Genomic DNA, 27,189 nt, shown 5'->3' on the forward strand with positions numbered 1-27,189 from the left:
GGGGAAACCACCATGAATCAGCAGAACGCCGTGGAAGGCCAGGGCAGCCAGCCGGCTCGCAGACCACACAGCGCTCGGCGCAGCCCTGAGTCATCTGGCTCCGAGAGGCGCCTCCTTACAGCCTCTTTACCAGAAATGCCCTAGATTTGCCCTGATTATTTTCCTAGTGATCGAGTAACACTTTCCAGATGCAACGCGGACAGTGGCCAGTCTCAGAATTCACGTGGTCTGGGAGGTCCACGCAAGCCACGCCGGTGGGCTTAAAGTCCTCCTGGCCGTCACGGCACCCCCAGTGCCCTTGAGTGCCTGCAGCATCCTGGTGGGCAGCAGCCAGCCCGCCACCACCCAGGGAGCCCAGACACGCCTGCAGAAGCCCTCACCAGGCTGGACTGGCAAAGGGGCCGAGGCTGTGGGCAGAGAGCCCAGCGCGTCCTCGCTGTCTACCCCCGAGCTGCCATCCTCCGTGCATTTCTCACCTCCGTGGGAAGGGGCAGCTACTCAGAGGTGTGTGTTTACCTTCTACAAAGGGCGAGTGGGGTGGTGCCGGGAGCGGTACTTAACTTAAACCTGACAATAAGCAGTACCCCAGTTTCTTATCTGACCTCATCTCCATTCATGGGAAAGTCTCTGGTCCCAGGTCCATGGATGTGCCATCCGGAGCCTCTCACTGCTGTGTCTCCCTCAGCTCTCCCCTTCCTGAGATGCCAACTGGGGTGGGGGGTGGGGCCCTCATGGTTTTGATGGGGGACAGCCCACGCCCAGCCCTCCAGATCCGTTTACAAGACAGGAGGCAAGATTAATGTCCTGGGACTGCCGTAACAAATGACCACAAACTGGGGGTGCTTAAGACAACACCCCCAGTTTGTGTTTACTCTCTCCCAGTTCTGGAGGCCTCAAGTCCAAAATCAAGGTGTTGGCAGAGCCATGCACCCTCCAAAGGATCTAGAGGAAAATACTTCCTGCCTTTTCCAGCTTCTGGTGGCTCCAGGTGTCCCCTGTGGCCACATCACCCCAACCTCTGCCCCCCATCCTCATGTGGCCTCCTCCTCTTCCTATAACGACACTCATCATTGCATTTAGGGCCCAACCAGGTGGTCCAGGACGAACTCAGCTTGGGACCTGCTACTGAATCACATCTGTAGACTCTTCCCAAACATGGTCACGTTCACAGATTCTGGGAATTAGCACTTGGATATATCTTTTTAGTGGCCCCACTCAACCAGGACAGCAAGCGTGGGCTCACCTCTAGCTGGTCTTGACCCTAACCAGGCCATACCAGAAGCTGAGGCTTACGCCGCCAGCCACCCCCCGCCTGCCGTTGGAGCTAGACCACGGTGCACAGAGGTCTCCCCTCCACATCACACATTGTGGGGTGGCTCTCACCAACCCCCATCTCCTGTCATCTCCCTACTCCCTGCCTGGAACTGGGAGGGAAGGATTTCCCACCTTCTTGTGCCGCAAGGATGCCTCTTCCATGAAGCGCTGGACTTTATCTCCTCTCTGGCTGGCGATCAGCTTGACGGTCAAGTTCAACAGGTGTGATTCCTGATGCCCAAGTGGGAAGGGAGCTAAAGGGACTTAGGAAACTCTTCTTTTACCCACATCAGCTTTCAGGACTCGATAAGGACATACAAGCGAAACCCACACTCTTCGTCTCTTGCTGAGCTCCTGCTAAGGAAGCCCAGTCCCCCCAAGGCAGAAGCAGCCTCCGCTGAGCAGAGAAAGGGTCATGTACCTCGAGACACAAAAGAGGAAGGCAGAGCCATGTGTTCTGAAGACCTGATCCCCTTCCTCTGGCCCCCCTTCTCACCAGCAGGAGGCCTCAGGGGCGGTTTTAAATCAACCCCACAAGAGGTCACCTCTACACACAATGAAGCGCACACAGCCTGAGGAGTTCTGACAAACGTCTCTACCCGAGTAATGGCAACCACCACACTGGATGTTTCCACCTCCTCGTGGCCCTCCGGAGTTGACCCCCCCACGCCCCCACCCACGCCCAGCTCTGCCAGGTCTCGAATGTCAAATAACTGGAACCACACGGCGTGTTGAGAACTGCTCTTGATCTTTCCCTTCCCCTACAAGAGAGCACATTCAAGCCTCCAGTTCATCAAGCTTGGCCCATGAGGAAAGACTTTAAATAAAAATTCACAGACTTGTATGTTAAAAAAAAACAAACACCCCAAACCTGTTTCACTAGGTTGTTGTAAGGTTCGGATGCGATCAGGTGTAGGAAGTACCTGACACTTACTTAAAAGCTTATAAATGACAGCCGTCATTATTGCGCCTGCTCTTTGCTCACTTTGCAGCCAGAAGTATCATCGGAAGACCCAAGCCCAACTGAGACACCCCAGTGCTCACAGACCTCAGCTGGCTTCATTACTGGCAGCTTTCTGGGGTCATCTCCCTCTCCTGCACCCGACCCCTTACCCCGCCCGCAGATACTTGCACCCAACTTCTTCCTGCCCTCTGAACCCACGGGGGCCTTTTGCACCCCTGGACCTTTGCACATGCTCTACCCCCTCCCCCTGGGGAACACCACCCCACCTCTTAAGACCCAGCACAAACGCGACCTGCTCTGTGAAGATACGTGGCTGGTGGGCTGCAGCTGCTGACAACTCTGTCTTCCTTAGCATCGAGCGCTTCCTCTCTTTGTGTATTTATCATGCAAATTACTTTACTCAGCTGTGTAAGGTAAACTGAGTCATTGGTCCCAATTCTTCACCCTGCTAAATGACTGTTCTACAGCCCATCACCTTGGGGCTTGCCATGGCCTTCTGGTAGGCAGAGAGTACTCTTCACCTCTTGACTTTGAATTTGGCAGTGTGACTTGTTTTGACCAATGGGCTTCTGCCATGGCCACAAGGAGACCATGCCCCCCATGTGACCCCTGGAGAACTGGGCACAGAACCAAGATGTGTGGAGTAGAACTGGATCCAACCTGCAGCTCGGAGGCAAGCCCTGCTGAACCTGGCCTAGACCGGCTGACCCACTGTCCTCACTCAGCTGAGCCGCACACCTGGGAGCAAGACAGAGGCACAGAGTTACGGGTGCCTCATTACTCAGCATCACTATGCAACAGCTGCCTATCCCCTCACCTCTTTTTATGACAAGCATGTGTAAGAGGCCGTGTCTCACCCCCTCTGCCTCCCGAGCACCAGCACAGGGCTCACAGTTGAAGGGGAAGATGTTTTAGAAGGCCTTGTGAAGTTACCCATCACTCATTTCAGCCACTGGGAAGGACAGACAGACCTAGGAGATCTAAGCAAGATGGGCCATCCCTGGGATAGCTTAGGGGTTAAGACCACAGGTTCTGATCAGTGGACACCCCAAGCTTAAATCCCAGCAGCTTCCTTAAGGGCCTGAGCCTCATAAAGTAGGGCTAATAACAGTGTGAATCCCAGAGTGTTGTTGGGAGTAGTAGATGAATTAATGTGGGTAAAGAGCTGGACAGGGCCTGGCACACTGTCGGCCCCAAAATGCTCCCTAGAATTGCTATGGCAGAGAGACTTGCAAGCTCACCCAAGAACTGCACTTAACCAGGGTAAGAACTGGAAAACTCTAGTTGAGAGAAATATCCTTTGACAAGGGCAGTTTTGGAGCATGCGATCTGCAGCTTCCCGCCTTAGCATGAGGGAAGGAAGGAGAACCACAGCGAAGGGGAGCAGAGGTGAGAACGTCATTCCCAATGACCTAGTCTCCCCCAAATTTCCAGAACTCTCCACTTTGCTCCTTTGATGATTCCAATCACAGATACCGCAACTGTGAGCTTAAGGAATAAAATGCTTCTAGTGTTAAGTGTATTCGGTTTCCTAATAGTAACCAGAGGCAAATCCAAATATGCATCGTTACTGTTGACCTTTTCCTTAACCAATCTTCTTGTAATTGGTCTTGTTATTTTAGGGAAAACCTCTACTTTCTATACATCCCTAATGAACTTTCAACTTTTTAAATATCTCCAAGCAAATAATAAAGACAAATTGGAATCAGAGAAGCCATGCAATTAATCTAAAAGAAGACAGGAAAAACAAGACCAAAGTAACAAAGAAGAGATGAGACAAATTGAAAACAAGAAGCAAGATGGCAGGTTCACCTCCAACTATGCTCAAGTTTGTATTAAATGTAAATGTGTCTAAACAATCCAACTGAAATGCAGAGGTTATCAGATTGGATAAAAAGGCAGGGTGCGGTGAGCCTGGGTGGCTCAGTCATTAAGCGCCTGCCTTCAGCTCGGGTCGTGATCCCAGGGTCCCGGGATCGAGCCCCGCATCGGGCTCTCTGCTCCGCGGAAAGCCTGCTTCTTCCTCTCCCACTCCCCCTGATTGTGCTCCCTCTCTCGCTGTGTCTCTCTCTGTCAAATAAATAAATAAATAAGATCTTTAAAAAAAAAAAAGGCAGGGTACAACACATGTTGCCTATAAGAAGCCAACTTTAGAAAGCTACAGACAGGTTAAAGCAAAGGCACAGAAAGATGTAAGCCCACCGACATACATTCATTGAAAGAAAGCAGAGTGGTGGTATTAGCATCGAAGCAGACCTCAGAACAAGGAATATTTCCAGGGATGAAGAGGAACTTACTATAATGGTAATAAGGCCAACTCATTAAGAATATATAAAATCCCTATTTCATAATGGAGCTTTAAAATACATAAAGCAAAAACCTGGAGAACTGAAAGGAGGAATCAACAAATCTAAATCACAGTTGGAAACTGAAATTTCCAAATTACCATTTATTATTGTTTATGAAGTATGAAATACTTAGGTCTAAATCTCACAAAAGATGATCGAGACCTATGAACCAAAAACTGAGCTGCTAAGAGAGATTAATGACCTAAATAAATGGAGAAATACATTGTGTTCACAGACCAGAATTTGAGGAACTCGAATTGATCTCTATGTTAAATGCAATTCCAATCAAAATCCCAGCCAGTTTTTGTGTTTTTTTGATAGAAATTAATGAGCACATCCTAAAATACATACGGAAATACAATGATCATAAAGTAGTCAAAACAACTTTGAGAAAAGCCCCAAGTTAGAAGATTCACACTGCAGCTCAACACTGTAATTACAGGACAGGAAGCAAAGCCACGTGGTACTGGTGTCACAAGAGACAAAGAGAGGGGCTCCTGGGTGGCTCAGTCGGTTAAGCGACTGCCTTTCGGCTCAGGTCATGATCCTGGAGTCCCGGGATCGAGTCCCGCATCGGGCTCCCTGCTCGGCAGGGAGTCTGCTTCGTCCTCTGACCCTATCCCCTCTCAAGTGTTCTCTCTCTCTCAAATAAATAAATAAAATCTTTAAAAAAAAAAAGAGACAAAGAGGTCAAGAGAACAGAACAGAGAGTCTAGAGACAGATCCACGTGTAAATGGTCAAGTTTTTTTGCAAAGATGAAAGATATATTTGATGGGGAAAAGGAGAGTATTTTTGACAAAAGGTGCTGGAAGAACTGCCATATGCAGAAAATTAACCTTGATCTACACCTCGCACCACACACAAAATTTAACTCCACCCGATCTTAGACCTAAATGTAAAACCTAAAACAATAAAACTTCTAGAAGAAAACATAGGAGAAAGTCTTTGTGACCGTGTGGTTAGGCAAGGATTTCTTAGATACAGTATCAAAAGCACAATCAATAAACGAACAGATTGATAAACTGGACTGTTTAAAGCAAATACTGTAACACTGCCTTGTGGGGCTTACAGTGTGTGGACTATAAGAGCCCAAAGTCAGGGGGAGGGATACGTGGAAATATACTGTTGCAAGGGCCCTGCATTTTTCTGGAGTAATTCAATAGTAACCCTAACTAGGTTGCAATAAGTTAAAGATGCACACCAGGATCCCTAGAACAACCACAAAAAATGATGGTTCTTTCCATGGCCCCAGGCAGCGGGGCGGGGGAGCTACTGAAATATACTAGGCAAAAATACAGGAGAGCAGCATCATATCAAGCGTATAATCCTAAATATATAAAGAAATCCTAAATATAGGGGTGCCTGGGTGGTTCAGTCAGTTAAGCAGCCAACTCTTGATTTTGGCTCAAGTCATGATCTTGGGGGTCCTGGGATTGAGCCCTGCCTTGGGCTCCGCACTCAGCAGGGAGACTGCTTGAGGATTCTCCTCCCTCTCCCTCTGCCCCTCCCCCGCTCACACACACTCTCTCTCTCAAATAAATAAATCTTAAAAAAAAAAAAAAAGAGGGCGCCTGGGTGGCTCAGATGGTTAAGCGTCTGCCTTCGGCTCAGGTCATGATCCCAGCGTCCTGGGATCGAGTCCCGCATCGGGCTCCCTGCTCCTTGGGAGCCTGCTTCTCCCTCTGCCTCTCTCTCTCTCTCTGTCTCTCATGAATAAATAAATAAAATCTTAAAAAAAAAAAATTATATAAAAAAAAGAAATCCTAAATATATAAAAGGAATATAAAAAGGCCAAAAAGAAATATGCAGTCAGGGGCACCTAGAGGGCTAAGTCAGTTGATCATCCGACTCCTGAGCTGACTCAGGTCATGATCTTGGGGTCCCAGATTCGAGCCCTGTGTTGGGCTCCATGTTCAGTGGGGGGTCTGCTTGAGGATTCTCTCTCTCCCTCTGCCCCTCCCTCCATTCATGTGCTCTCTCACTGTCTCTAAAAATAAATCTTGGGAAAAAAAAAGGGAAAGAAATGTACACTCATGTGGATGATGATATTATGGGGGTAGTTCTTTTCTTCTGTTCCATGACTAACAAAAACGTTTACAGTGAGCATGTATTACTTCAGAGGGAAATGTGCAAAACAGGAAAGTGAAAGAAAAATGAGTGGGAGGGACGAGGAGAACAAAAAAAAGAAGGAAGAGAGGAAGGGACAGAGGGAGCGAAGGAAAACATATGGAGGGGATCTTGCAGAGCAGAGAGAGGAGGGAGAGCCTGGTGGGGCATTCGCATGCAAGCCAGGAGGCTCCCCCCAGCACCCTGCCAAGGCCCTGTTAAATGTAGGACGATGGCTGCATCCCGTGAACTTGGAGCAGAAGGAAACCCCCGTTAAACAGTCCACACGTTATAGCTGCACAGTCCGTGCGCACTATGAACCGAGGGCAGATGGAAGCATCTATTTACTGACAGCAACCAAATCGACCTCCAGCAGCTGAACAAGTGTGTGAGCAGCAAACGAAGTGCACACCCCCACAGCCTCAGGAAGGTCGAGGGGCAGCCCCCCTGTGACCTGTTCCTGAGATTCATCCAAATGACGGAGTCAGGGAAATTTCTGCTTCCAACTCCTTAGAGTCGGACCTCTCTGAGTCAGTGTTGCTGACCGAGCCTGGAACAGGTCAGCGGAAGGAAAGGTTAAAAAGTTCCCATGAGTGACGTGATCTTGCTCCATCTGGAGAAAGAGCCAACTCTGGTGGGGAAAATGGCAGCTTTCTCCACAGAAGGACGTCTCCGGCTTCCCAGAATTCTTCATCAAAACGGAACGTACAAACTTTCCAAGGTTAACTGTTCTTTACTAACATTTCTCACCAATAAATTAAAGTCATCTGAGCCCTGGCTACTTTGCTTCTATCTGAGGTCGCTGTGGAGTGCCTGCTCACACATGGAGGCGGATGGGCCAATGAGTCAGTAGGAAACGGGAGCTCGGGCCACCGACTGAAATTCTGGAAGTACGTCAGCAAAGGTAAGCTAGCCTGCTGTGTTCACCTGGGAGACTTCGGAATTTTTTTTTTTTTTTTTAATTTATCCTGACTAAGAGGCACCATAAAAAAAGGGCTGTGTTTGAATCTTTGCCATAGCACTTCCTTGCTGTGTGCCCCAGGGAAAGTCACCGCCCTTCTCCCTCCTCATGCCTGTAAATGAGGACAGTAAGCCCTCCACCGCACAGGGCTGCTGGGCAGACACATGAGAGAATCATCAGGTGCTTAGTAACTGGTGAGTGCCCAAGGGTCAGGGTGCAAGTACGTATTTAAGGAGCAATGGTGCTTACTATTAATATTAAAAATAGAGATTCCCGGGGCGCCTGGGTGGCTCAGTCGTTGAGCATCTGCCTTCGGCTCAGGTCATGATCCCAGGGTCCTGGGATTGAGCCCCACATCGGGCTCCCTGCTCCACGGGAAGCCTGCTTCTCCCTCTCACACACCCCTTGCTTGTGTTCCCTCTCTTGCTGTCTCTCTCTCTGTCAAATAAATAAATAAAATCTTAAAAAAAATAGAGATTCCCGGCTGTGCATGCTCGACCCAAGGGCATTCGCTCCCTGGATAAGTCACGCTCTGTTAGCAAGCTCAAGGAAGGATATAATAAAGGTGAGAGGCAAAAATCAATGACATTGAAAACAGAAAAATGGAGGAAAGCAATGAAACCAGAAACTGGTACTTCAAAAAGACCAACAAAATTTGACAGACCTCTAGCACGACTGATCAAAAAAGAGAGAGAGAGGAGAGAGAGAGAGGAAGGAAGACACACAAAACCAATATCCAGAATAAAAAGGAGCTATGACCAGACCACACAGACACTAACAGGCTAATGAAGTTAATAGTTTGAGCACCTCTGTGCATATAAACTCAACAACACAGATGAATGAGAAAGTTTCCTGATAAACCACAGATGACCAGAACTCATCCAAGATGAGACAGACCATCCAAGAGTCCTCTATCTACTAAAGAAATTGAACTTGTTGTTAAAAACCTTCCAGGGGCACCTGGATGGTTCAGTCAGTTAGGCATCTGACTCTTGATCTCAGCTCCGGTCTTGATCTCAGGGTCATGGGTTCACGTCCCGGGTTGAAAAATAAAAAATAAAAATTAAAAAAAAACTTTCCAAACAAGAAATCTTCAGGCCCAGATGGTTTTACTGGTGAATTGTACTAAATGTTTGTAGAAGAAACAACACCAATCCTACATAGTGTCTTGCAGAAAATGAAAGAGGAAGAAATCCTTATCAATTCATTTTATGAGACCAGTATTATTCTGATACCCAAACCATATGCAGACAGTACAAGAAATGTGTACAGACCAGGAACATAGACACAAAAATCATCAACAGATATTAGCAAATTGAATCCAGCAATATATAAAAAAATATACCATGACCAAATGGTGTTTATCCCAGGAATGCATGGCTGTGAAGTATTTAAATTTTATTTTTAAAAAAGTATTTACTCAATCAGCATACTCCATCATATTAACAGACTAAAAAAGAAAGAACACATGATCATATCAAAATTGGTGCAGAAAAACATTTGACAAAATTCAACATCCATTCATGACAAAAATGCTCAGAAAACTGATAGAAAAGGGAACTTCCTTAATTTGACAATGGACATCTACAAAAATTCCTTAGCTAGCATTATAACTGATGAAGAAAGACCAAATTACCTCCCTTAAGACTGGAAACAAAGCAAGTATATATATTCTTACCATATTCCTTTGCTACATTTTACTGGAAGGCCTAACCAGTGAGATATTCCAAGAAAAGGAAATCACTAGCATACAGACTAGAAAAGAAGAAAAAGAACTATCCCCCTTTGCATACATCATCATCTATGTAGAGAATTTTAAGTAACCTATAAATGGATAGAATTAATGAGATTAGCAAGGCCACAGGATATAAGGTCAACATATAAAATTCAATCATATTTCTGATTAAACAACTAATAGCACAAATAGATAACTAATAGCAGAAATCCTGAAAATAATACCCTGTACAATTGCTCCTCCAAAATGAAATACTTAGGTATAAATCTAACTAAACTTGTACATAACTTGTAGGTTTCATCAAGTGCCAATGAAAGAAATTTTTAAAAAGGCCTAAATAAAGTGAGAGAGATACTGTGTGTATGGATGGACCGGAAGATTCAATGTAATTAAGTTACAAATTCTCCCCAAACTGATCTCTAAGTCTTGACACATTTCCAAACAAAATTCCAGCACACCTTTTGTAGACAGAGGCAAGCTGAAACATGTGGAAACCAAAGGACCCAGAAGACAGAAAAAAATTTTGAGAAAGAGTAAGACTGAACTCACCCTGCACAGTCTGCCCTTCTCTGGGCTCTCCCACCCCCAGCTCCTGTCCTGTGACCCGAGCACTCACGCTGCGTCCTTCCCACTCCCTGGGCCCAGCGTCCTCCCAATGACCGTGAACTCATCAAAATGGTCAAAATTCAAAGTTGTCCAAATTCTCACCTCCCTTCACTTCTGATCTCCCCGCAACTACAAACCAAATTTAAATACCTGGCATGGAGTTGGTGCTCAATAATGGTTTGAAGAATGAATAAATACACTTGAAACTGACCCAAGATCTGATTCTGGTACTGGTTAATAGTGACTTCAGGCAAGTATTTTTTTTGGTAGTGGGGGAGGCTGGTTTATGATGATGGAGAGATTGGCCAGGGCAGCGAGACCCTCAGACCCCATCTGTACCAGTACAAATCCTCAGTACAGATGTCTCCTTATCCATTTACAGTACTAAGAATAGACTGGCAAAGCCCCTATAGACATAGTTATTAAGTATCAATTAGGATTCAGGCTGGAACCATCCAGGGTTTGGAAAATTTTTCAGATTACTTTCCAAGTGTTTGATGAAACCCCAAAGATATTTTTCCCAGGCATACTTTCCCCAGAAGTTGGAAACCCATAAGTATTTAAAGGAGAATTTAATCCTTAAGTTTAGGCTTTGTTTGTGCTGAGCTCATCCCAACAGAATGGCACACGATGCCCAGGAGGCTCGCACGCCCCATATTTGAAACGTGCAATTAGACACTTGCGCTTCGGATGCACACAGTGAATCCCATGGTCCTTCTCAAACCGGGACTTGAATTCCAAGAGGGTGTAGACTTGGCAGATGTGCTCCTCAATTACTGGAATCAAAAGAAGCCCCTTGGGTTGCAACAAAACCAAACTGCAGGTCTTGGGGAACCAGGACCCTTTGTCTTCAGGAAGCGGAGGACGGCGGGGGGCTCCAGCCATCCTGGGCTGGCAACTCAAGCTCAAGACAAAGTATTTTAAACTTAGAAAGGAAAGGGGCACCTGGGTGGCTCAGTCAGTGAACCATCTGCCTTCAGCTCAGGTCATAATCCCACGGTCCTGGGAAGGGGTCCCACACTGGGCTCCCTGCTCAGCGGGGAGCCTGCTTCTCCTCTCCCTCTCCACCTGCTTGTGTGCTCTGTCTGTGTGTCAAATAAATAAATAAAACCTTTAAAAAAAATTAAATAACCTTAGAAAGTAAAAAACACCCATTGGGGAAAACTCGGAATACACATACAGATAGATTTTAAAAAGCAACCTACAAAGACAAGCAGTGGTGATGGTTTTAGACGAGGGTTATTTGCTTTTAGGGTTTTGCCCTGGGCTTTGGGAACTGGCTCTGAGGGTGGCAAGTGTGTCTCTGAAAGGGGTGGTGCAGCTACCCGAGCATCGGCGTGGGCCCCTCTGGGAAAGCTGTAGGCACAGGAGATGGGTGGGGCCGCCCTCCTCGTGGGCAGTGGGATGGTGAGCTGGCCGGCCTTGTCACTCATGCAAACTTCATCCACGGTAAGCAGACACCACTCTCTGCCCATCCCCCAGAGGCTGTGACACCGGGGTGGGAGTCAAGCACAGGACAGACGAGCTATGCCACCACGGACCGAATGTGGGGACTCTGCAAAGCCCCGCTAGCTAAGCTTTATTTTCCTTGTTTTCGAACGGGACGAATCCTGCCCCACCACCCCTAAGGATTAGGAAGATGTGTGTCAAGACTCAGTGTCACCTGGTTAGCCTGGCATCCGATTACTCAGCACGCCTTCAAAAAATGGTAAACAGGAAGAAAAGGGTTTTATGTTGTTCTGAGCTATGAGACTTTATCCTTTGGAGAATAACTTGGGAGTGGACACAGCATTATTAAAACTGGCACACTCTGGATATATTCCTGTGACCTTAAATCCTCCTACTGTGAATTTCAACACAAAGTGACTTTGAGCACATCAGAAGGGTTGCGTTAACCCTGCAGCGCGTTTAAAATCGGGACGAGAGCTCCCACGACTGGCATCCTCTCTCATGGCAGGGAGGAATAAAGATCGGTATAACTATTCTGGAAAACTGTGTGGCGTTGTCCACAAACGCTCAACACAGGCCTACCCTAAGACCCTGCACTTCCCCTCCCGAGTGCACACCCCGGAGAAACAAGCGCACACACGTATGGAAGACAAGGAGGAGACTCTGCAGAGCTCTGGGCACCCCTCCATCAACAACACATGCACCCATACGCCGCGGTCCGGTTACACCGTGGAATACTACTCAGTGATGAAAAGGGGCAAGCGACTGGAACCAACCACCGTGTGGGTTAATTTTAGAGAAATAACATCAGGTAAAAGAAGACATGAAGAGTGCATACCCTGTGATGGCATTTACAGGAAGTCCCAAACAGCCAAAACTGTCTCCGGCAGCAGTCCTTGCCCAGGGGTGACTGGGGCCGTGGAGAGAGACATGTGGGGGTGTCACAGCAGGAAGGGGTTCTGGAAGCCGGATGCTAAGCCCCCTGCGATGCACGGGATGGCCGGGCCACAGAGGCCCCACGTGCCCACAGTGTCCAGCCTGAGAGCCCAGGGGAGCCCTGGGGAGCTGGAGCAGCTCAACACGTCCACATGGGTGTGTGAATAGGCAAGAAGCCACAGAGCGGCACGTTTCCAGGCGATGCGCCCTGCCGCGAGTGAGCCCTCCCTCCCTCTCCAGTGCCGCACAGCCTGGCCGTCGCCCCCACTTAAGTAGGACGGGACATTTCAGTCAATGTATCACTTTGACTCAAGTGAAATTAAAGGGCTGGGTTTTCGGGTATTCCAAGGCAAACACGAACCATATGAACATGTAGACTCACGGTAGCCACTTGGTTCTCTTTCTCAATATTTTCCAAACCACGGCCGTCGCAACAAAGCACAGAGGCGTCTGGAGTTGACGCTCCCCCCACCCCAAGATTTTATTGCTCTGGCACCATCGCCTGGGAGAGCTCATCATTTCCGTGAAAGGGGGGCCTGCCCCCCCAATTCCTGCTCAACCAGCCGCAAACCTGCTCAGGGGTGTCCGCACTCGGCGGGGGCAGTGTTGAAAGATGTAGTGTGGGTCATCTGCTCAGTGGGCCGGGAGGTCACTTCAAAAGGGCCGGCTTGCAGTGCAAGTCCTGAGCCATGACTTAATCCCATCCAGTCCGGGCAAGAGTGGGCCAGCGATGCGCCTGCCAGACCCTGCAAGGAGGTCCTGCTGGGGCCACCGCTCCAGGAAGAGAACACTGAGGCTCTGACCGGGGAGCCGTCCACCCCATTGATTCTCATTTTTTTTCGGTGAATTTTATTTTCCCTTTGATTCCTATTATATACGGCCACCGTTAGGACTGACACCAACACACTAGAAGGGTTTGGTTGTGGGAGAACACTCAGGAGTCAGAGTAAACGTGGGTTCTTTGGGCACTGGGGACAGAAACAACTCCGTGCCCCAAGAAGAGAAATCAGGCAACCACTTGCTTGTGAACAATGAGTGTGCTTGCGGGCCAAGGAGATGGACACCGCCAAATTTCTAAAATCAGTTTCTAAAATGCAAACCATTCTTCAGACACTGAGACTTCCAGAATTCAAATAAGCTGTTTCCAGGAGAAATCATGATGGGTGAGGCTCTTACCTGCAGAGATTAGGGGATTAGGGCTAAGGAAGCTGGTTGCAGCGGCTGGTGGCGACCACCACAGCCCAGCGCTATGACCCGCAGTCATGGTCAGCACCCCTGGGCCCATGCCCCTGCCAGCCTCGGTGCCCGTACCCCTCTCCTCCGCCCTCTCTCCTCCCCTGCATCTCCTCTCCCTTCCCACAGCCTCACCACCCCTTCTGTGCCCTTAATTGGTCCCAAAACAGAACTAAAGCACATTTTAAACAGCTGTGTTTATAGAACGAAATGCGTGCTTTCTTCTTGTCGTAAGTGTTGCGTTGAAGATCTTTATTTATTTGAAAACAAATCTTTGGTTGGACTAGTCTTTGGTTTATTTTTCCTGTACTCGAGTGACCCTGAGTTGTTGTTTTTTTTTTTTCTTAAGTCCCCTTAGAGCTATAAAGAAGAGTAGACATAAAAAAATAAAACCCAAGGCATGTGTGCAGCCGGCCCTTGACTCTGCCTCTGAACCAAAGAAAGGCAGTGGGGACAATAAACTTCCGACGGAGTTCAGGACGACTTCCCCGAGGCAGTCTGTGATGGGGTTGCCCACCACCCACTCACGCTGGTTTTTTTAGTGGAAATCTAGCCAGCCGCAAACATCTCTCCACCCTGGTGGGCCGTGACCAGCAGGAGACCCCGCCCAGCTGTCTGGGTTGAACAGAAGCATCCAAAACGGACAAGACGGCAGAATTCAGATGAGGGACCAAGGAAGCAGAGTCAAAGTGGGAGGCAGGTCAAAGGCAGAAGTGCAAAGGTGAGCTATGAGCAACGAGGCCCCAGCCGGCAGCCCTGCAATGACACCAGGAGGGCTATCAGCGTCCGGGGCTGCTGACCCCAGGGCCATGCTGGGAGAGCACATCTATTAACCGGCCTAATCCTGTCCCTGATGCAACGTGGCAGTGTCACCCCTGGCCATTTCCGACCAGATGCTGGGCCAGCTCCCCAAGGTCAGCAACTGGTTAGTGCAGGGCAGTTTGGGAACAGGCTGTGTGGCCTCAGTACCCTTTTTATCGTCGTTACTTTGTTGCTTTTGTTTTAATCGCTACAAGCATGGAGAGCTCACGCACATGTTCCCTTCCGTTCTGCGGCAATATCCACGGGCCTCTGCCACTCCAGTTTACTCCTGGGGGCTGAGCTCAGTAAAGCAGGGCAGGCCGCAGGGACGGGGCCGGGAGCACCTGCACACAGCACAGACTGGAGCCAGCCCCACTGGTGCCAACTCCCCAGCCACACAAGGCAGATACAGACATACTCAAGGGGGCGCCAGAGGGCCAACCGCCTGCAAAGAGCTCAGAAGCAGGCCTGGTCCCCAGCAAGTCTGAGCTACCACGGACATCTTAAATAGGAACGAAACCAAGCCCTGCGCCAAAGGAGAATCTGTGTGCTTGAGAGGGAGGGCAGGCGGGGATGCCGGAGAGAGGTGCTGAGGGCACGGCAAGCAGGAGCACCCAAGGGGGACCACAGAGGACGCTGCGGAGACGTGCTAGTCCCGGCACCTTGGGGGGGGGGGTCCCCGTCCGCAGCCCAGATGGCGGCTCCATCTAAGTCCGCGCCTCTCGTACTGGGCGGCAGGGTGCATTTAAAGCCACAGGAAATGGGACAGCCTCCTAGAAAGCACATGTTACTCACTGCCAAGTTAATTTACACCTTTCCAAAATGAGAACGCATCTTCTGTCACTGCATCACCCGCTCGGAGGGCTCACGTGCGGGCCTCAGGTGGGAGGGTGGGCATCTGCTGGGAAGCTGGGGCACCAGCTTATTCTCCGGAGCGCACGGGAGGATGCCACTCCAAGCTGCATGTGGTGAAAGAAAGCAGGAAGCACGTCCAGCCCTGCAGGGGTCAGAGGCTACCTAGACAGCCGTCAATAGAGGGCTCCCTGCGCCAACAGACACACAGCTCCGGTGCAGAGGTCCAGCGAATGAATGAGGAGGGTCAGTGCTCAGGTCAGCAAGTGAATCCACATCTTACACAAGGGGCTTTCAGTCTTTTTTTAAAGCAGAGAAACAGTTTTTTCTTAAATCACAAAAAGAATCCCAAAATTTTCAGAAAATACACGAAGAGGTTTGCTTTCTTTGAAGGACAGCGGGGAAACCCAACGTCCATTCACCAGACCCAATCCCAGAATCTTGGGTGATCCCGAACACTGAAAAAACCATGCAGATGGCCGGGCAGCAGAGACCAAAACACCTTCCCGGTGCGTCAAAATGCTAAAAAAAAAAAAAGACAGGACAAAACCAGTGTTGAGGTTTCTCTGGTTCCCAAATGTGCTGTGAGCAACATGGGCATTCCTAAGCCCGTCCGGGAACTCTTCAAATGTACACTTTTATTTCGTTGAGTAAACGAAGCTACCCCAATATTTTGTTAGAAAACAAACAAGAAACTTCTCCAACAAATGACAAATAAGACAAAGGGCAAGCCCTTAAATGGGAATCTCGAAGAAAGTAGAGTCTATAAACAAATGAGAGTATCTTCAGCACTATCACTCGGCGTGGAGTCCTACAGCTGGAACACAGCACTGCACAAATACCATGGCCATCAGGACCGAGTGCATTTCCTTTCATGCACACACAGCGATTTAAAAGCGTGCTTGACCGTTATTTCTCCAAGGAAAGATGACTTGACAAAATGCTCGTGTTCAGCAAATCAGGACTTAGCAAATGATCCCAATTACGACCAGCGAACGGCAAGAGACAACCAAGTCTGAGAAACAGAATGCGTGTGCAACTCAGAGAGAACCGCACGGAACAAATCCTCTGGAGGAAGGCCCCCCTTCCCCGCCCCCTCACCAGCTACCCCGGGGTGCCCCTCCTTGGGGGGGCACGCAGACAAGGAAGTGAAAGACTGCGCCAGGGGACGAAGCACTTGGGTGCTGGTTCATCGTTTACTCCTCAAAATTCATAACAAACATCCCCACAGAGTGAAGCCGGGCTATGAGGTCAATTTCATGTTTCAAGCAAATAAATTTTTCTCCAAAAGATATAAATAAGATGGGAAGGGCTAGTCCAGAAGATGAATACCAACACTTAAGGAAAAAATCCTAGCAAGCAAGAGAAAAGGCTGGCTTAAGAAAAGCCATGCCAGCTTAGCAATGTACTTGACTGGTTTTAAATGAAAAACATGATGTCCCGTGTAGAGTTGGCTGTGAGCATGTGGTCTTGCTGGTCACTAGCTATTTTTTTAAAAGTCACATTTTTAAATGTTTTCCAAGTCCAGTGACCCTCAGGAAATTGGTGAAATGAGCACGGTCTTCACTAGGGAAAGTCAACAAGCATTAACAGGAAAGCCGGGGCTATTCTGTCCGGTCCTGAGGAACTAAACAGACCATGAGATATCCATATATCCACAATGATAATGCAACTCACTGATAATGCACGTTGGTTGGGCAGCTGTGCAGTACTTAAACCACTGGTTTATTTGCTTAACCCAAAGCATCCCACTTTGACTGCAATCTTAGCTTCCTAACCAGTTGGCCTGGTCAAATGCAAGCAGCCTATGGGAGCAATAAACAGAAATTTCCACGAAGGGAAAGACAGAAGAAGGTGCGTCTGCTGATCATAAAGTTCCTGCTCATGGGGCCCACGAATCAGACCACGAGGATGTGACTAACTGCGCTGAGAAATGAAAGCAGAATGCTTCCATAAGCCACCTGGGCAACTGAACTGCGTTATTACAAACAGGGCGATGGATGAGATGACCACCATTTCTCATTCGGAATGGAACCCACAGTACAGGGTGCGCTTTTCTTGGCTACTGGGCAAACACACTAACCAGATAAACTTCGGTACATTCTTCCCTGTAAGAGAACTTCCAAGTCATGTTAGTGATCATTCACACATTAAAGAAAAGCCTCCCTGTAATACACTTCCAACAGTTCCCTAGCATTCACATTGGTTTAAAAGATGCCTATAAAGACAAAGTCATATGCTCATGTAGGAAAATCACTTAATCTCTATCCCCAGCACCAAGGTTAATGGTCCAAGTTCTAAGTGTAAATGACCTACAACCTGGGAAAGAGTCTATGAAACTTACAGAAATACTAAACATTGCAGCATAAAATACTGAACGCTGAGTTCAAAATCTCAAGAACAGATAACACGTGGATAACAATTCACTTAGGACCCTAGAAAATGTTGGATTTGCTACAATGATCTTGTTCTCTATCCAGGGGCCAATTATTCACTCCAGGGACAAAATGAGAACTCTTGATTCCGAGCCAACGTCCCCTTGCGACATATTCTTGTCTGCAGCCAGGTGTGCTGATCCAAGCAGAGAGAATAGGGGAGCTCCACCTGTCTCACACACTTACGATCTGAGGAGGTAGGTGTTAGGTGCAAGGTTACACATGCCGCCTCCTTCAAACAAAGCTAGCGCTTATCTTAAACAAAGGACGTATGCACACAAAGGGTAACGGAGGAGCCCTTTGCTGGCTACCAGAAGGCTGAACTGAAAAGTCCGGATTCCCATACGGGGCAGCAACCTCCAGAGGGAATGTGGTATTGCTACACGTTGCACACGGACCAAGATGCCCAAGGCCCCACTGGACTAATTCGTCTCCGCCACTCTTGAGATCTTTCAAAGTTTCTCAACACCTCAGTCGTTTCCAGTGGATTTTGGCCTAGATGAAATGTATGCCTTAGCAACCTAAAGATTCCGTAGAAACCCGTCAATGGTACTTGAGGGGACATTCTCTCATCTAGACACATAGGATGTGTTCTGAGACTTGGAAGCAGGTATCAACAAGGATGTTCTTTCACCTCCTGTTCCAGATTCCTGTGAAAAGGCATTCTCAGATCAGAGGGCCTTGTTCTTGAGAGGGCACCCAGTCCGACTTACAGGGGACAGTCCAGCGACAGAGCCACTGACCCTGCTAGAGGTGAAGGACCAGCACAGTTTAGAGGCTAGGTGTGTACTGGGAGAGGTAAGCCATTTGCACAGCAAGGACACGACCTGGATCACAGTATCACCACCCAGAGCTCAACGAAGTGCTCCAACCAAGGTAGAGCTCAATGTCATCTTTGGCTGAGTTACTGCTGGTAGGGGGTTGCTTCCCCCAAAGTGAATCTGGACTCCACACACCATGTGTTCCTAAGAGCCTAACTATAAGTCAGCCAAACAAATCAGATTAGGGTGACAACAGGTGAGTGGGCTAAGTGGACAGTGTTAGGACTGTGACTTTAAGAGTAAGCTATGAATGCGGTGGCACAAGGCGATGATTAAGAACACCAGCTGCTCAAAGAGGAGCTTGGGGAAAAGGCTTGCTTGTCTGCGGATCCCAGTACATTACCATGAATTGTCTGCACGGGCTGGAAGCGGGGGCCCCCCAGGCCCGAGAGCCACTATGGGTGGCCTGACCGCACGTGGCCCCTCTCCTCCCCAACTCTTCTGTCTGGAAAGGCTTCCTTTCCACAACCCAAGGGTAGTGCCGAGTCGCTGCCAAGATGCCCGAGCAGCATGATGTTCAGCTGTGATCTGAGGCCACCACTCTGGGAATGCTGACCGCGGTGGGGGCCAGAACAGCGCAGGGACACTTTACCTCCCCTGTCCTGCTACTGGAAGATTCAAAAACTCCATCTCCCCAAATCACTAGTTACTAACATTGGAGATATTAAGCGAGCACAACCCGAGTCTCGGTTCATCTGGTTAGAGGGCTCGCTGTAATTCTGGGGGTGGCCTCGCGCCCCCCGGAACTCCAGCGACAGGAAGAGGCATCTGCAGTCAAAGAAACACCACACACAGCTTTAAACCAACTTTGTGATTTTTATTGATGGGCGACAACTTCTGTACTCCTAGAGATCACTAAACTGTGTACAATTAGAGACGCAGCGTTATAGAAGAGCAGACAGCAGAATTAAACAGAGCGACTTAGGGAAGTGTCAATCTTCATTATTTTGCCCATTGTTCATTACGTGTTCACAGAGGCATGAATGCAATTTGAAATCTTTTAATAGCAATAAAGTTTACAATCACCCATCTATGTGGACTAACATCTTAACTCCAAACATCTGATCTGCACTGTGTACGTAAGCAGCTTCTCATCGCACAATTATTAAAATGTACTTTTCCTGTTAGGAACCAGCAACTTACTCTTTGTATTTACGTTTCTTTTGCAGTAAGAACTATTTCTTCTCTGATAACTGGCTCATTTTTATTGTTTATCAAAAACTAAAGGGTGGGAAGGAAAGTGTGATGGATTAAAAAATTTATTTTTTTAAGGAAAGATAAAATTCATTTTCACAAATTTACAAGTGTTGCTGGTGCAGGATTTATTCTACTAAGCAATTAGAATGGGAATCAAATGCAAGTCCCCCTTCTTACTCAGGAATCAGCATTATTTCAGAAACATGGGTTTTGTGTATTTTCTTAAATCAAGCGACAGTCTGTTTGAACCGAATGATTTTGATTTGGAAGGTAGACGTCAACGCGAACTCTTGCGCACAAACCCCGAGGCGTCTGCTCTCCATTCTAGCCCATTTCTGCAAAGGAGGAAGAGTTTCTCTCTAGAGAGCCGCTAAAGAGAGGGAGGAAGTCAGAGGGAGTCGGTGTCTGCAAGCGGGCGTCGGGCACACAGCGCGCAGGCGGCTACAGCAGGTCCACACGGCGGTAATACAGGAGGTAGGCTGTGCGCTCCGCGGTGGGCTTCACCACCTGGTACTGGTTGATCACCTTGACCGCCTGGTCATCGATGCGCAGCCAGCCGTTGAGGCCGATCTGGAAGACATCCGTGGTGTAGTGGCCGCCCGTCGCACTGCTGCCGTGGTGGTAGACCACTGCAAGAGAGGCCCACGGACGCCCCGGTGAGGGAACCGCACCCCAGCAGCCGAGGGCGCCCGCCTGACTCGCCCCCAAGGCCACTGCATGTGACACCCCTCACCGAGGCAGGCGGGACACAGAGACGTACGTCACTACACACAGTTATGTCACATAATCAAAAACTCCGCACGGTTTACAAGATAAAGTCACACGCATGTATCTCAATGAGGTTTTAAAAATGTTTAATGCCTCACAAACACAAGAGACGCCAGCTCGGTGGGGCTGTCCCACCATTTCGTGTCCACTGCTGATGAGAGCACACGGGGACAGAGCGCGAAAGACCCCCCAGCCCCACACACCGACCAAGCCCCAGAAACGCCACCCAGAGACCCAAAACGCTCGTGCCCTCGATCTAGCCAATCCTACTTCTGGACGGCTCTAAAGAGAGCATCTGAATCTCAGACAAAGAGGTCATAATGGTGAAAAAACAGAGAAACCTAAATACTTGAACTAGAAGGAATAATTAGCGGATTTGATCACAATAAGATGGACAGAGAGAGGGACTGGGGACATAGGAGTATGCTTGTGGAAAAAAACAATGAAAAACCGAGAACCCCAGCATTTCTGTGACTGTCGTTACGTTACGGTGAGTGGACCGCACCATCTCGGGAGGGACAGCAGGGCTGTGACGTGGGCAGCCCCACCAACACGGCACTAGTCATCACCCTTTTTCCTTTTAAAAAACGTTCTAATTTTCTCGGTCTTAACAAATAATGCCAAAATAATAATAAAAAATACCAGTTTTTATCTATTTAAAAAAAAATTCTGTAATTCAATCAAGAAGCTTTAGTCAAAGGCCTAACACACAACCACTGGAAGCTGCAGTCGAGTCACCTAAAGACGCCAAAGGCTGCATCCTCCCCTCCATGAGGAGGGGCGCCGAGGGGCCCAGGCAGCAGTCAGGAGCCTGGGTGAGGGAAACAGCCGGGGGGCCAGCAATGTGGCCGGGCGAGCTGGGTGCCACCACCAGGGGCAAAAAGGACAGGCACGTGGAGAGGCACAGTACTTAGGTGGTGGGAACATCACTGGGCTCTGGTGGCCGTGGTCACTCCTCAGGAGGACCCAGCCAGCTCCGGGCCTGTGGCCACCGCTGGTGGGAGGACAGCCCCTCTGGCAAAGCAGCCTCTGGGGGCTCAGAGGACGCCACGGCTCTAGCCCTGGGCATCCCCGTGACAAACACGACTGGCCACCCGAGGGCGGAAGACTGCAGGCCAACCAGGCAGGAAACCAGCAGCAGGACCAGCACAGGCACTGCTGGTCACAGTGATCAAACAGCCATCAAGGGCGTGGAGGAGGCTCGACACGAGCAGTCCCCCTGACCCCAAACCTGCTTTAGGGCTTTCGTTCTGCATCTTCCCAAGACCTATGTGACTTGGGCAAGAGTTATATAAAGTGACCGATCAGTGGGATTTAAAGGACCTGTGGTTTAACTCATCTGTATTTCCTTCCAGACCCTTCCATTCGAAAACCTCCAGAGCAGGCACGGCACACGGCTGGGGTCTCGGAAGCGGCAGCCCCGTGACCAGGAAGGTGCACCAGGACTGCAGGTGAGCCCCTGACTGAACGGGCCTGGGCAGCACCGTACTCATCTGCTCTCTCGGTCCCGCAATCAAAATCATTTGCACCAAGTGCTTCCTTACCCACCTTTTACAGAAAATTCCAATCAACTGAATCCAGTGCCCTCATTTCTGAGATCAGAAGCTGTGAGAGGAGGAATCAGGAATGCAAGTGACAGCCCCAGTTCAGATGCTGGGCCACGGCCGGCAGGCGGAACAGGACCACACTGGGGCTCCTTGAGCAGGAGACGGGGGATTCCTGCACCTCGCCCTGGATCATCAGCCTTCCCTGGCAATGGCCTCGAGGGGCAGAGCAGCAGGGAGGCAGCAAAGCAGCACTTCATTTCCCCCTGGGACCTCGGTGCCAAGCTCCCTGAGCGGGCCAGACCCTAGGGCTCCTCCGGCCCCAGAGGCAGTCTGCAGAGCCTGAGCGCCAGCCAACGTGGCACGGCTTCCATGACAAGGCAGGGCAAGGGAAGGGCTGGAGACACCGCAGGAGTGGGTGGCCACCCTGTCAGGGGAGGACCCATGATCAGCTGCCTTGGGGGAGAAGACAAAGTCAAGGGCAGAGCTGCAGGAAGAAAGACCCGACCGGGCCAAACCCCTCCCAGTGCAGCAGACACCTCACCCACTGATCAGGGCCCAACCCAACTTCCTAAACACGCAGGAGGGACCGGCGGTTGCAGGGTGAAGCCCGGCCATGCCACCGTGGATCAGAGCGGAGAGTGTGTCTCTCAGAATTTGGGTTTCTTGTTTTGGAAGATGGGGACACCACCACACATCTCTCAGGATAGCTGCGAGGAATAAATGAGATACTACAAAAAAAAGGTACCTAGTAGCAGAAAGGTTCAATAAAAGTGTGAGGGTCAATGAACGGTCATGTTATTTTAAATTACAAACAGGCTCACCAAAGGCAGCACAAAAGGAAGGATAACAAAGCAGTTAGAAAATTCTAATAAAAAAGGCCAGAAAGCACACGCAGTTGTTGCAAACGGTGACTACTAAAAGAGACATAAAGCCTCAAAGGCCCAGAGGACTCAGGCTATAAAAGAGAAAGGAAGGCAGAAGGAAGGACACAAGGTGCCACAGGAAGCGCTGGGCCAGGAGGTAAGAGGTGTCAGGGTCCCCAGTTCTGGGGCTGGGGTTGCCATCGCCCCCCTCGGAGGGCTCTGAGCCGGAGTGTGGCAGCCCAGGAGCCCGGGCGAGCCAGCGCAGTGCAGGAGATCATCCGGCGGAGCATCCGTGTGGGACCCGCTCTCCTGACCTAACGAGGCCGCTGCACGGTACCGCCCCGACAGGCAGCACCCCCCCAGGCACCGCGACTGCCGCGGCAAAGGTCGCACCCTCAAACTGCCAGCCCGGTGGCCTCACACTTGCCCCTCTGATTCAAAGACAGATACGATGCTAAACGAGAACTGGATTCACTTAGAGCCAAAAGGATATTCTGTCGAATTTCAAGCACCGGATTGTCAGGACAAACACACATTTTCAAAAGATATATGGACTTAGCGAGCCCCATAGGGACAGCAGTAGAGAAGTCTATTCTCTGTGTTAGGTGGTATTATAGTAAAACTGTGCCTGGGCATAAGCCCTTTTATCACTGCTTTAGTAAGGAAATAAGAGACAAATTTACTTACCTGCAAACAGCCTATAGGTTCTGTGGCATTTAAAATTCTTATTTTTAACCCCTGGAGAAAGCAGTTCTGAAAAACAAAATACCAACAGCTGTAGTCTATAAAAGCACTTGAAGAAAGGCTCAGAGTGACAGAAGCAGAGGTGACAACAGTCCCCACTCACATGCACCACCCGGCAGACCAGGAAAACAAAACCCACGGCCTCCCCTCATGTACGCAGGCCCTGCCCTTGGGGGGCCGGCTGGGCAGTGCAGCCACGCACGTCCCCAGCAACCAGTGGGGAAGAAAGAGAAGAAATACACTGAGCCCACTGAGCTCATGCTAGAAGCCCCTTAGAAGCAGATATTCTCAACTGGAAAAGAATAACGCTGCCCACTTTGCAACAAAACAAAATAGCCCCAGGAAACCTAAGAACTGAAATATTTTATACATGAGTCAGACCACAAAACTTCCACTGTGTGAGAGTCAGATGGTCTCTCCAAAGAAGCACTGGTCCACCAGCTGGGCAGGCGGGCAGCCCTGTCCTCGGGGCCCCGGGGCCCCGGGGCGCCCTGAAGGAGTAGCACACCTGCAGACGGACCCCTGTCACCGCCGTTACCACCGGCCCCTCTCATCCCCCACCCACAACCCACACCAGGGCCTCTGGTTCTCCCTCAGCTCATTTCTCTTTCTAGAAAGCATTTAAAGTGGCAGCTGACACAAAAACACACATAACCAGCAAGAACAGATCTGTAAGTAAAATCCGTGTAGTCAGTCCAAACAGTCACTCTGGGCATGAGGGGAGATGCAAGAGCGTGGGGCACAGGATGCCCGCTGGGCTGGGTGCGTGCTCCCCATTCCCTGACAGACAAGGCAAAACAGCAGACGACTCAGTGTGTGGCTCTCAGCTGGCCCTGCTTCCCCTTCCTGGTTCTCAAATGGGATCAGGAAAACAGGCTGCCTACGGACGAAGCAGCTCCACGAGTGAAGGTAGGAGGGACAGTAGCCCGGCCCAGAGGGTCGGAGCCGCCAGCTGCAGACCGGCTGCGGAAATGCAGCGTCCCTGCCTGGGCTCAGGCGAGGCCGGCTAGCCCCAGTTCTAGAGTCACTGGGCCCGGGAAGGAGTGGAGCGTGGTCGTGCTGTGCGGTGGGGATGGGAGGGGTGGGGAAGGCAACAGCTTCCTTCCTCGGCAAAACCCAGGGATGACGTCCCACAACCTCTTTCCCGTTTTCCACACTCCTCGCTATTTTGAGATCTGCCTCCAGCTTGTTCCCAATCAAGCCCAGGACTGCACGGCACCTTTTTCACAAATCCCGAAGCTTTCAAGCAAAGTTTTCCTTCAAGCTGCGCTTTTACCAAGACAATCTGAACTTGGTGCTCTGGTCAAAAGGCGTCGAGGCTGCTGAGCCCCGGTTACCTGTAGAGACTTGTGGCTGACAGAATGCCACAGACCTGACCCTGTGTCACTGCAACGAGAGGCTGGGAGGAACCCCCAGGGGCCTATGGGCAACATTCTCTCACTTCACTGAAAAAGCTTATTTCACCAGGCTTGGCGGGAGGTGTTAATACTTAGTATAAAGAAAATGATTTTGTACCACTAATCCATAAAATGTTTCTAAAAAATGATGCTCATTTTGATGGACAAAATCTCTACTTTTCTAATCTAGTAAGATTATATGGCTTATTCATTTTTGCCTTTATTTTTCAAGAGCTACTTTGGTGCCAATTTTAATACAGAGGTCTGTTATAAACCAAGAAACATAAAACCAGAAAGCCCTAAAAGAGAACTTCCTTACTCTCGACATTATACAGAAACACTAAGTGCCAAGTTCACAGATTCCCGGGACAACTGTCACCATGAATGCTTTCGCCTTGCATGTCTGTTACCTTTACTGATTTCCAAGTCCACAGGATATTCAATATTTTTGATGAGCTTCTGGCATCCACCAGTCTTCTCGTAAACAAACCGTTTGAGGTGCAGCACCAGAACAGGGGGCAGCTTCTCCAGAGTCACTCTGCGACTTATCTCCACCTGAGGCACAAAGCAGAGCAGGACCCACGGCGCCTTACTTCACGCAGCAGCAGACGCATGTCCGTCACACAAGGATCCTCTCTGAGAGCACTGCTCAATCCTTGCTGGGTCGAGGGAGCTCCTGAAAATCTAACATTCTGCTAAGAGGCCTTCTGAAAGCTACTAACATTCCTCTTAGAAAAAGGCAAACATCCCTTTAAACACAACTGCAGATGACCCCATGGATCCCTGAGCCCATGTGTGAACTCCACATTAAGAACCTTTGCTCAAAAAAAAAAAAAGAACCTTTGCTCTGTGACATTCATGACGAATTGGCACAAAAATTAAAAAGCTAAGTTAGCAGCAGTACTTTACATTATGTATGTATTAACACGCTTTTTAGTAAGTCCCGTAGCATTAATCAAACTGAGGCCAGAGTGTTTCTCAAGTGTTCTAAATAACCCAAAAGCCATCTCTTCTAACCATTAGTTTTACAAGTTTCAGTTTTATTTATATGCTCCTTATATGCTTTCACAGGTCTAACAAATGCTGCTTTTCATTAAAACGCATCCTCACAAACAATTTATTCCCTTTATTTACTGTTCTTTGTACTTATAAACCCTTTGATGTTTCCTGTATTTACATGAAGAATACTTTTGATAGAAATAGTTGTTTGAGTCACAATCCAAAAGATAACAGCATAGATAAAAAACCAAGAAAGCCTTCAGAAAACCACATACCCATCTGGCTGGAGGTGTCTTAATGGGCACCTGGCTTCCCACCCAGACTCTGATCCCAGGTGTGGGACCACCCAACACGCCTCCAGATTCCCATCCTGAGTCTGTACCCTGGTGTCTCCACACCCAACAAGAACGTGTGAATGATGGAAAAGTGTGGCTACAGCTCAAGAGTTAAAAACCAGGATTCTGACAAGTGGACTCCAGCTTCCTCATTTGTGAATCGAGAGTTGGACGAATGTGTCTCTGGGATGCTTCTCAGTGTTGGCAACCCAGGATTCTGACCTCAAGCTTTCAGGCAACTCATTAAGTGGCTAATCTGAAATTCTTCCATGTGTTTTGGGTTTCCAGACAAACTGACACACACTATTCTTCGCCCAACAAAACCAGACCTTTTCTACACAGCAAGTATTTTGTATAATCATGTTTTCCCATGGACCTTCATCGTGTGTTCCCACAGCAAAAAATCTTATGACCTTAAAATATAAATATATTAAACTGGGTATTTTAAAAAGTAAATTTAAAGAAATCACATTCCAGAAAATGTGATACTTGCTCTTTCCAGATATCCCCACCCCATATGAACTGTCCAAAATCTTCCTTTCTCAAACATCTGCTTTTCTGAGTGTTCTTGCTCTTGATCTGGTAACACACCACCATTACAGAGCTGGGACAGCCCATTTTCTTCCTCAAGGCTCCACTGAAATGCCTCTTCTTTCCTGCATCCTTCCTCCACCTGCCATCTAGAATAAGCCACCTCTTCCTCACGCTCTCCACCTCTATCTCATCTGCACCCTCCCCGACGTCCACAGCTAACTGCAGCAAGAGTGAGAGGAAAAC

At 49.0% G+C, this 27,189-nt stretch overlaps 2 protein-coding genes across 2 annotated transcripts in view; both read right to left on the bottom strand.

The window, feature by feature from the left end:
- CRISPLD2 (cysteine rich secretory protein LCCL domain containing 2) overlaps positions 1-23,647 on the bottom strand; it is a 130,066-nt gene extending 106,419 nt beyond the window's left edge. Inside the window, exon 1 of the mRNA XM_064581079.1 lies at positions 23,625-23,647. The gene's annotated coding sequence lies outside the window, so the exon portion shown is untranslated. The remainder of the gene's footprint in view (positions 1-23,624) is intronic.
- Positions 19,359-27,189, bottom strand: part of USP10 (ubiquitin specific peptidase 10) — a 74,912-nt gene continuing 67,081 nt past the window's right edge. Inside the window, exons 12-14 of the mRNA XM_045890639.2 lie at positions 25,489-25,633; positions 23,625-23,690; positions 19,359-20,388 (exon numbers count right to left, since the gene is read on the bottom strand). Of these exons, the coding sequence (XP_045746595.1) occupies positions 20,201-20,388; positions 23,625-23,690; positions 25,489-25,633 (399 nt within the window). The 3' untranslated portion in view covers positions 19,359-20,200. The remainder of the gene's footprint in view (positions 20,389-23,624; positions 23,691-25,488; positions 25,634-27,189) is intronic.

Source organism: Mirounga angustirostris, unplaced genomic scaffold (assembly GCF_029215605.1).
Source record: "Mirounga angustirostris isolate CCGP_5_RB_7025 unplaced genomic scaffold, mMirAng1.0.hap1 SCAF_16, whole genome shotgun sequence".
Classification (NCBI taxonomy): domain Eukaryota; kingdom Metazoa; phylum Chordata; class Mammalia; order Carnivora; family Phocidae; genus Mirounga; species Mirounga angustirostris.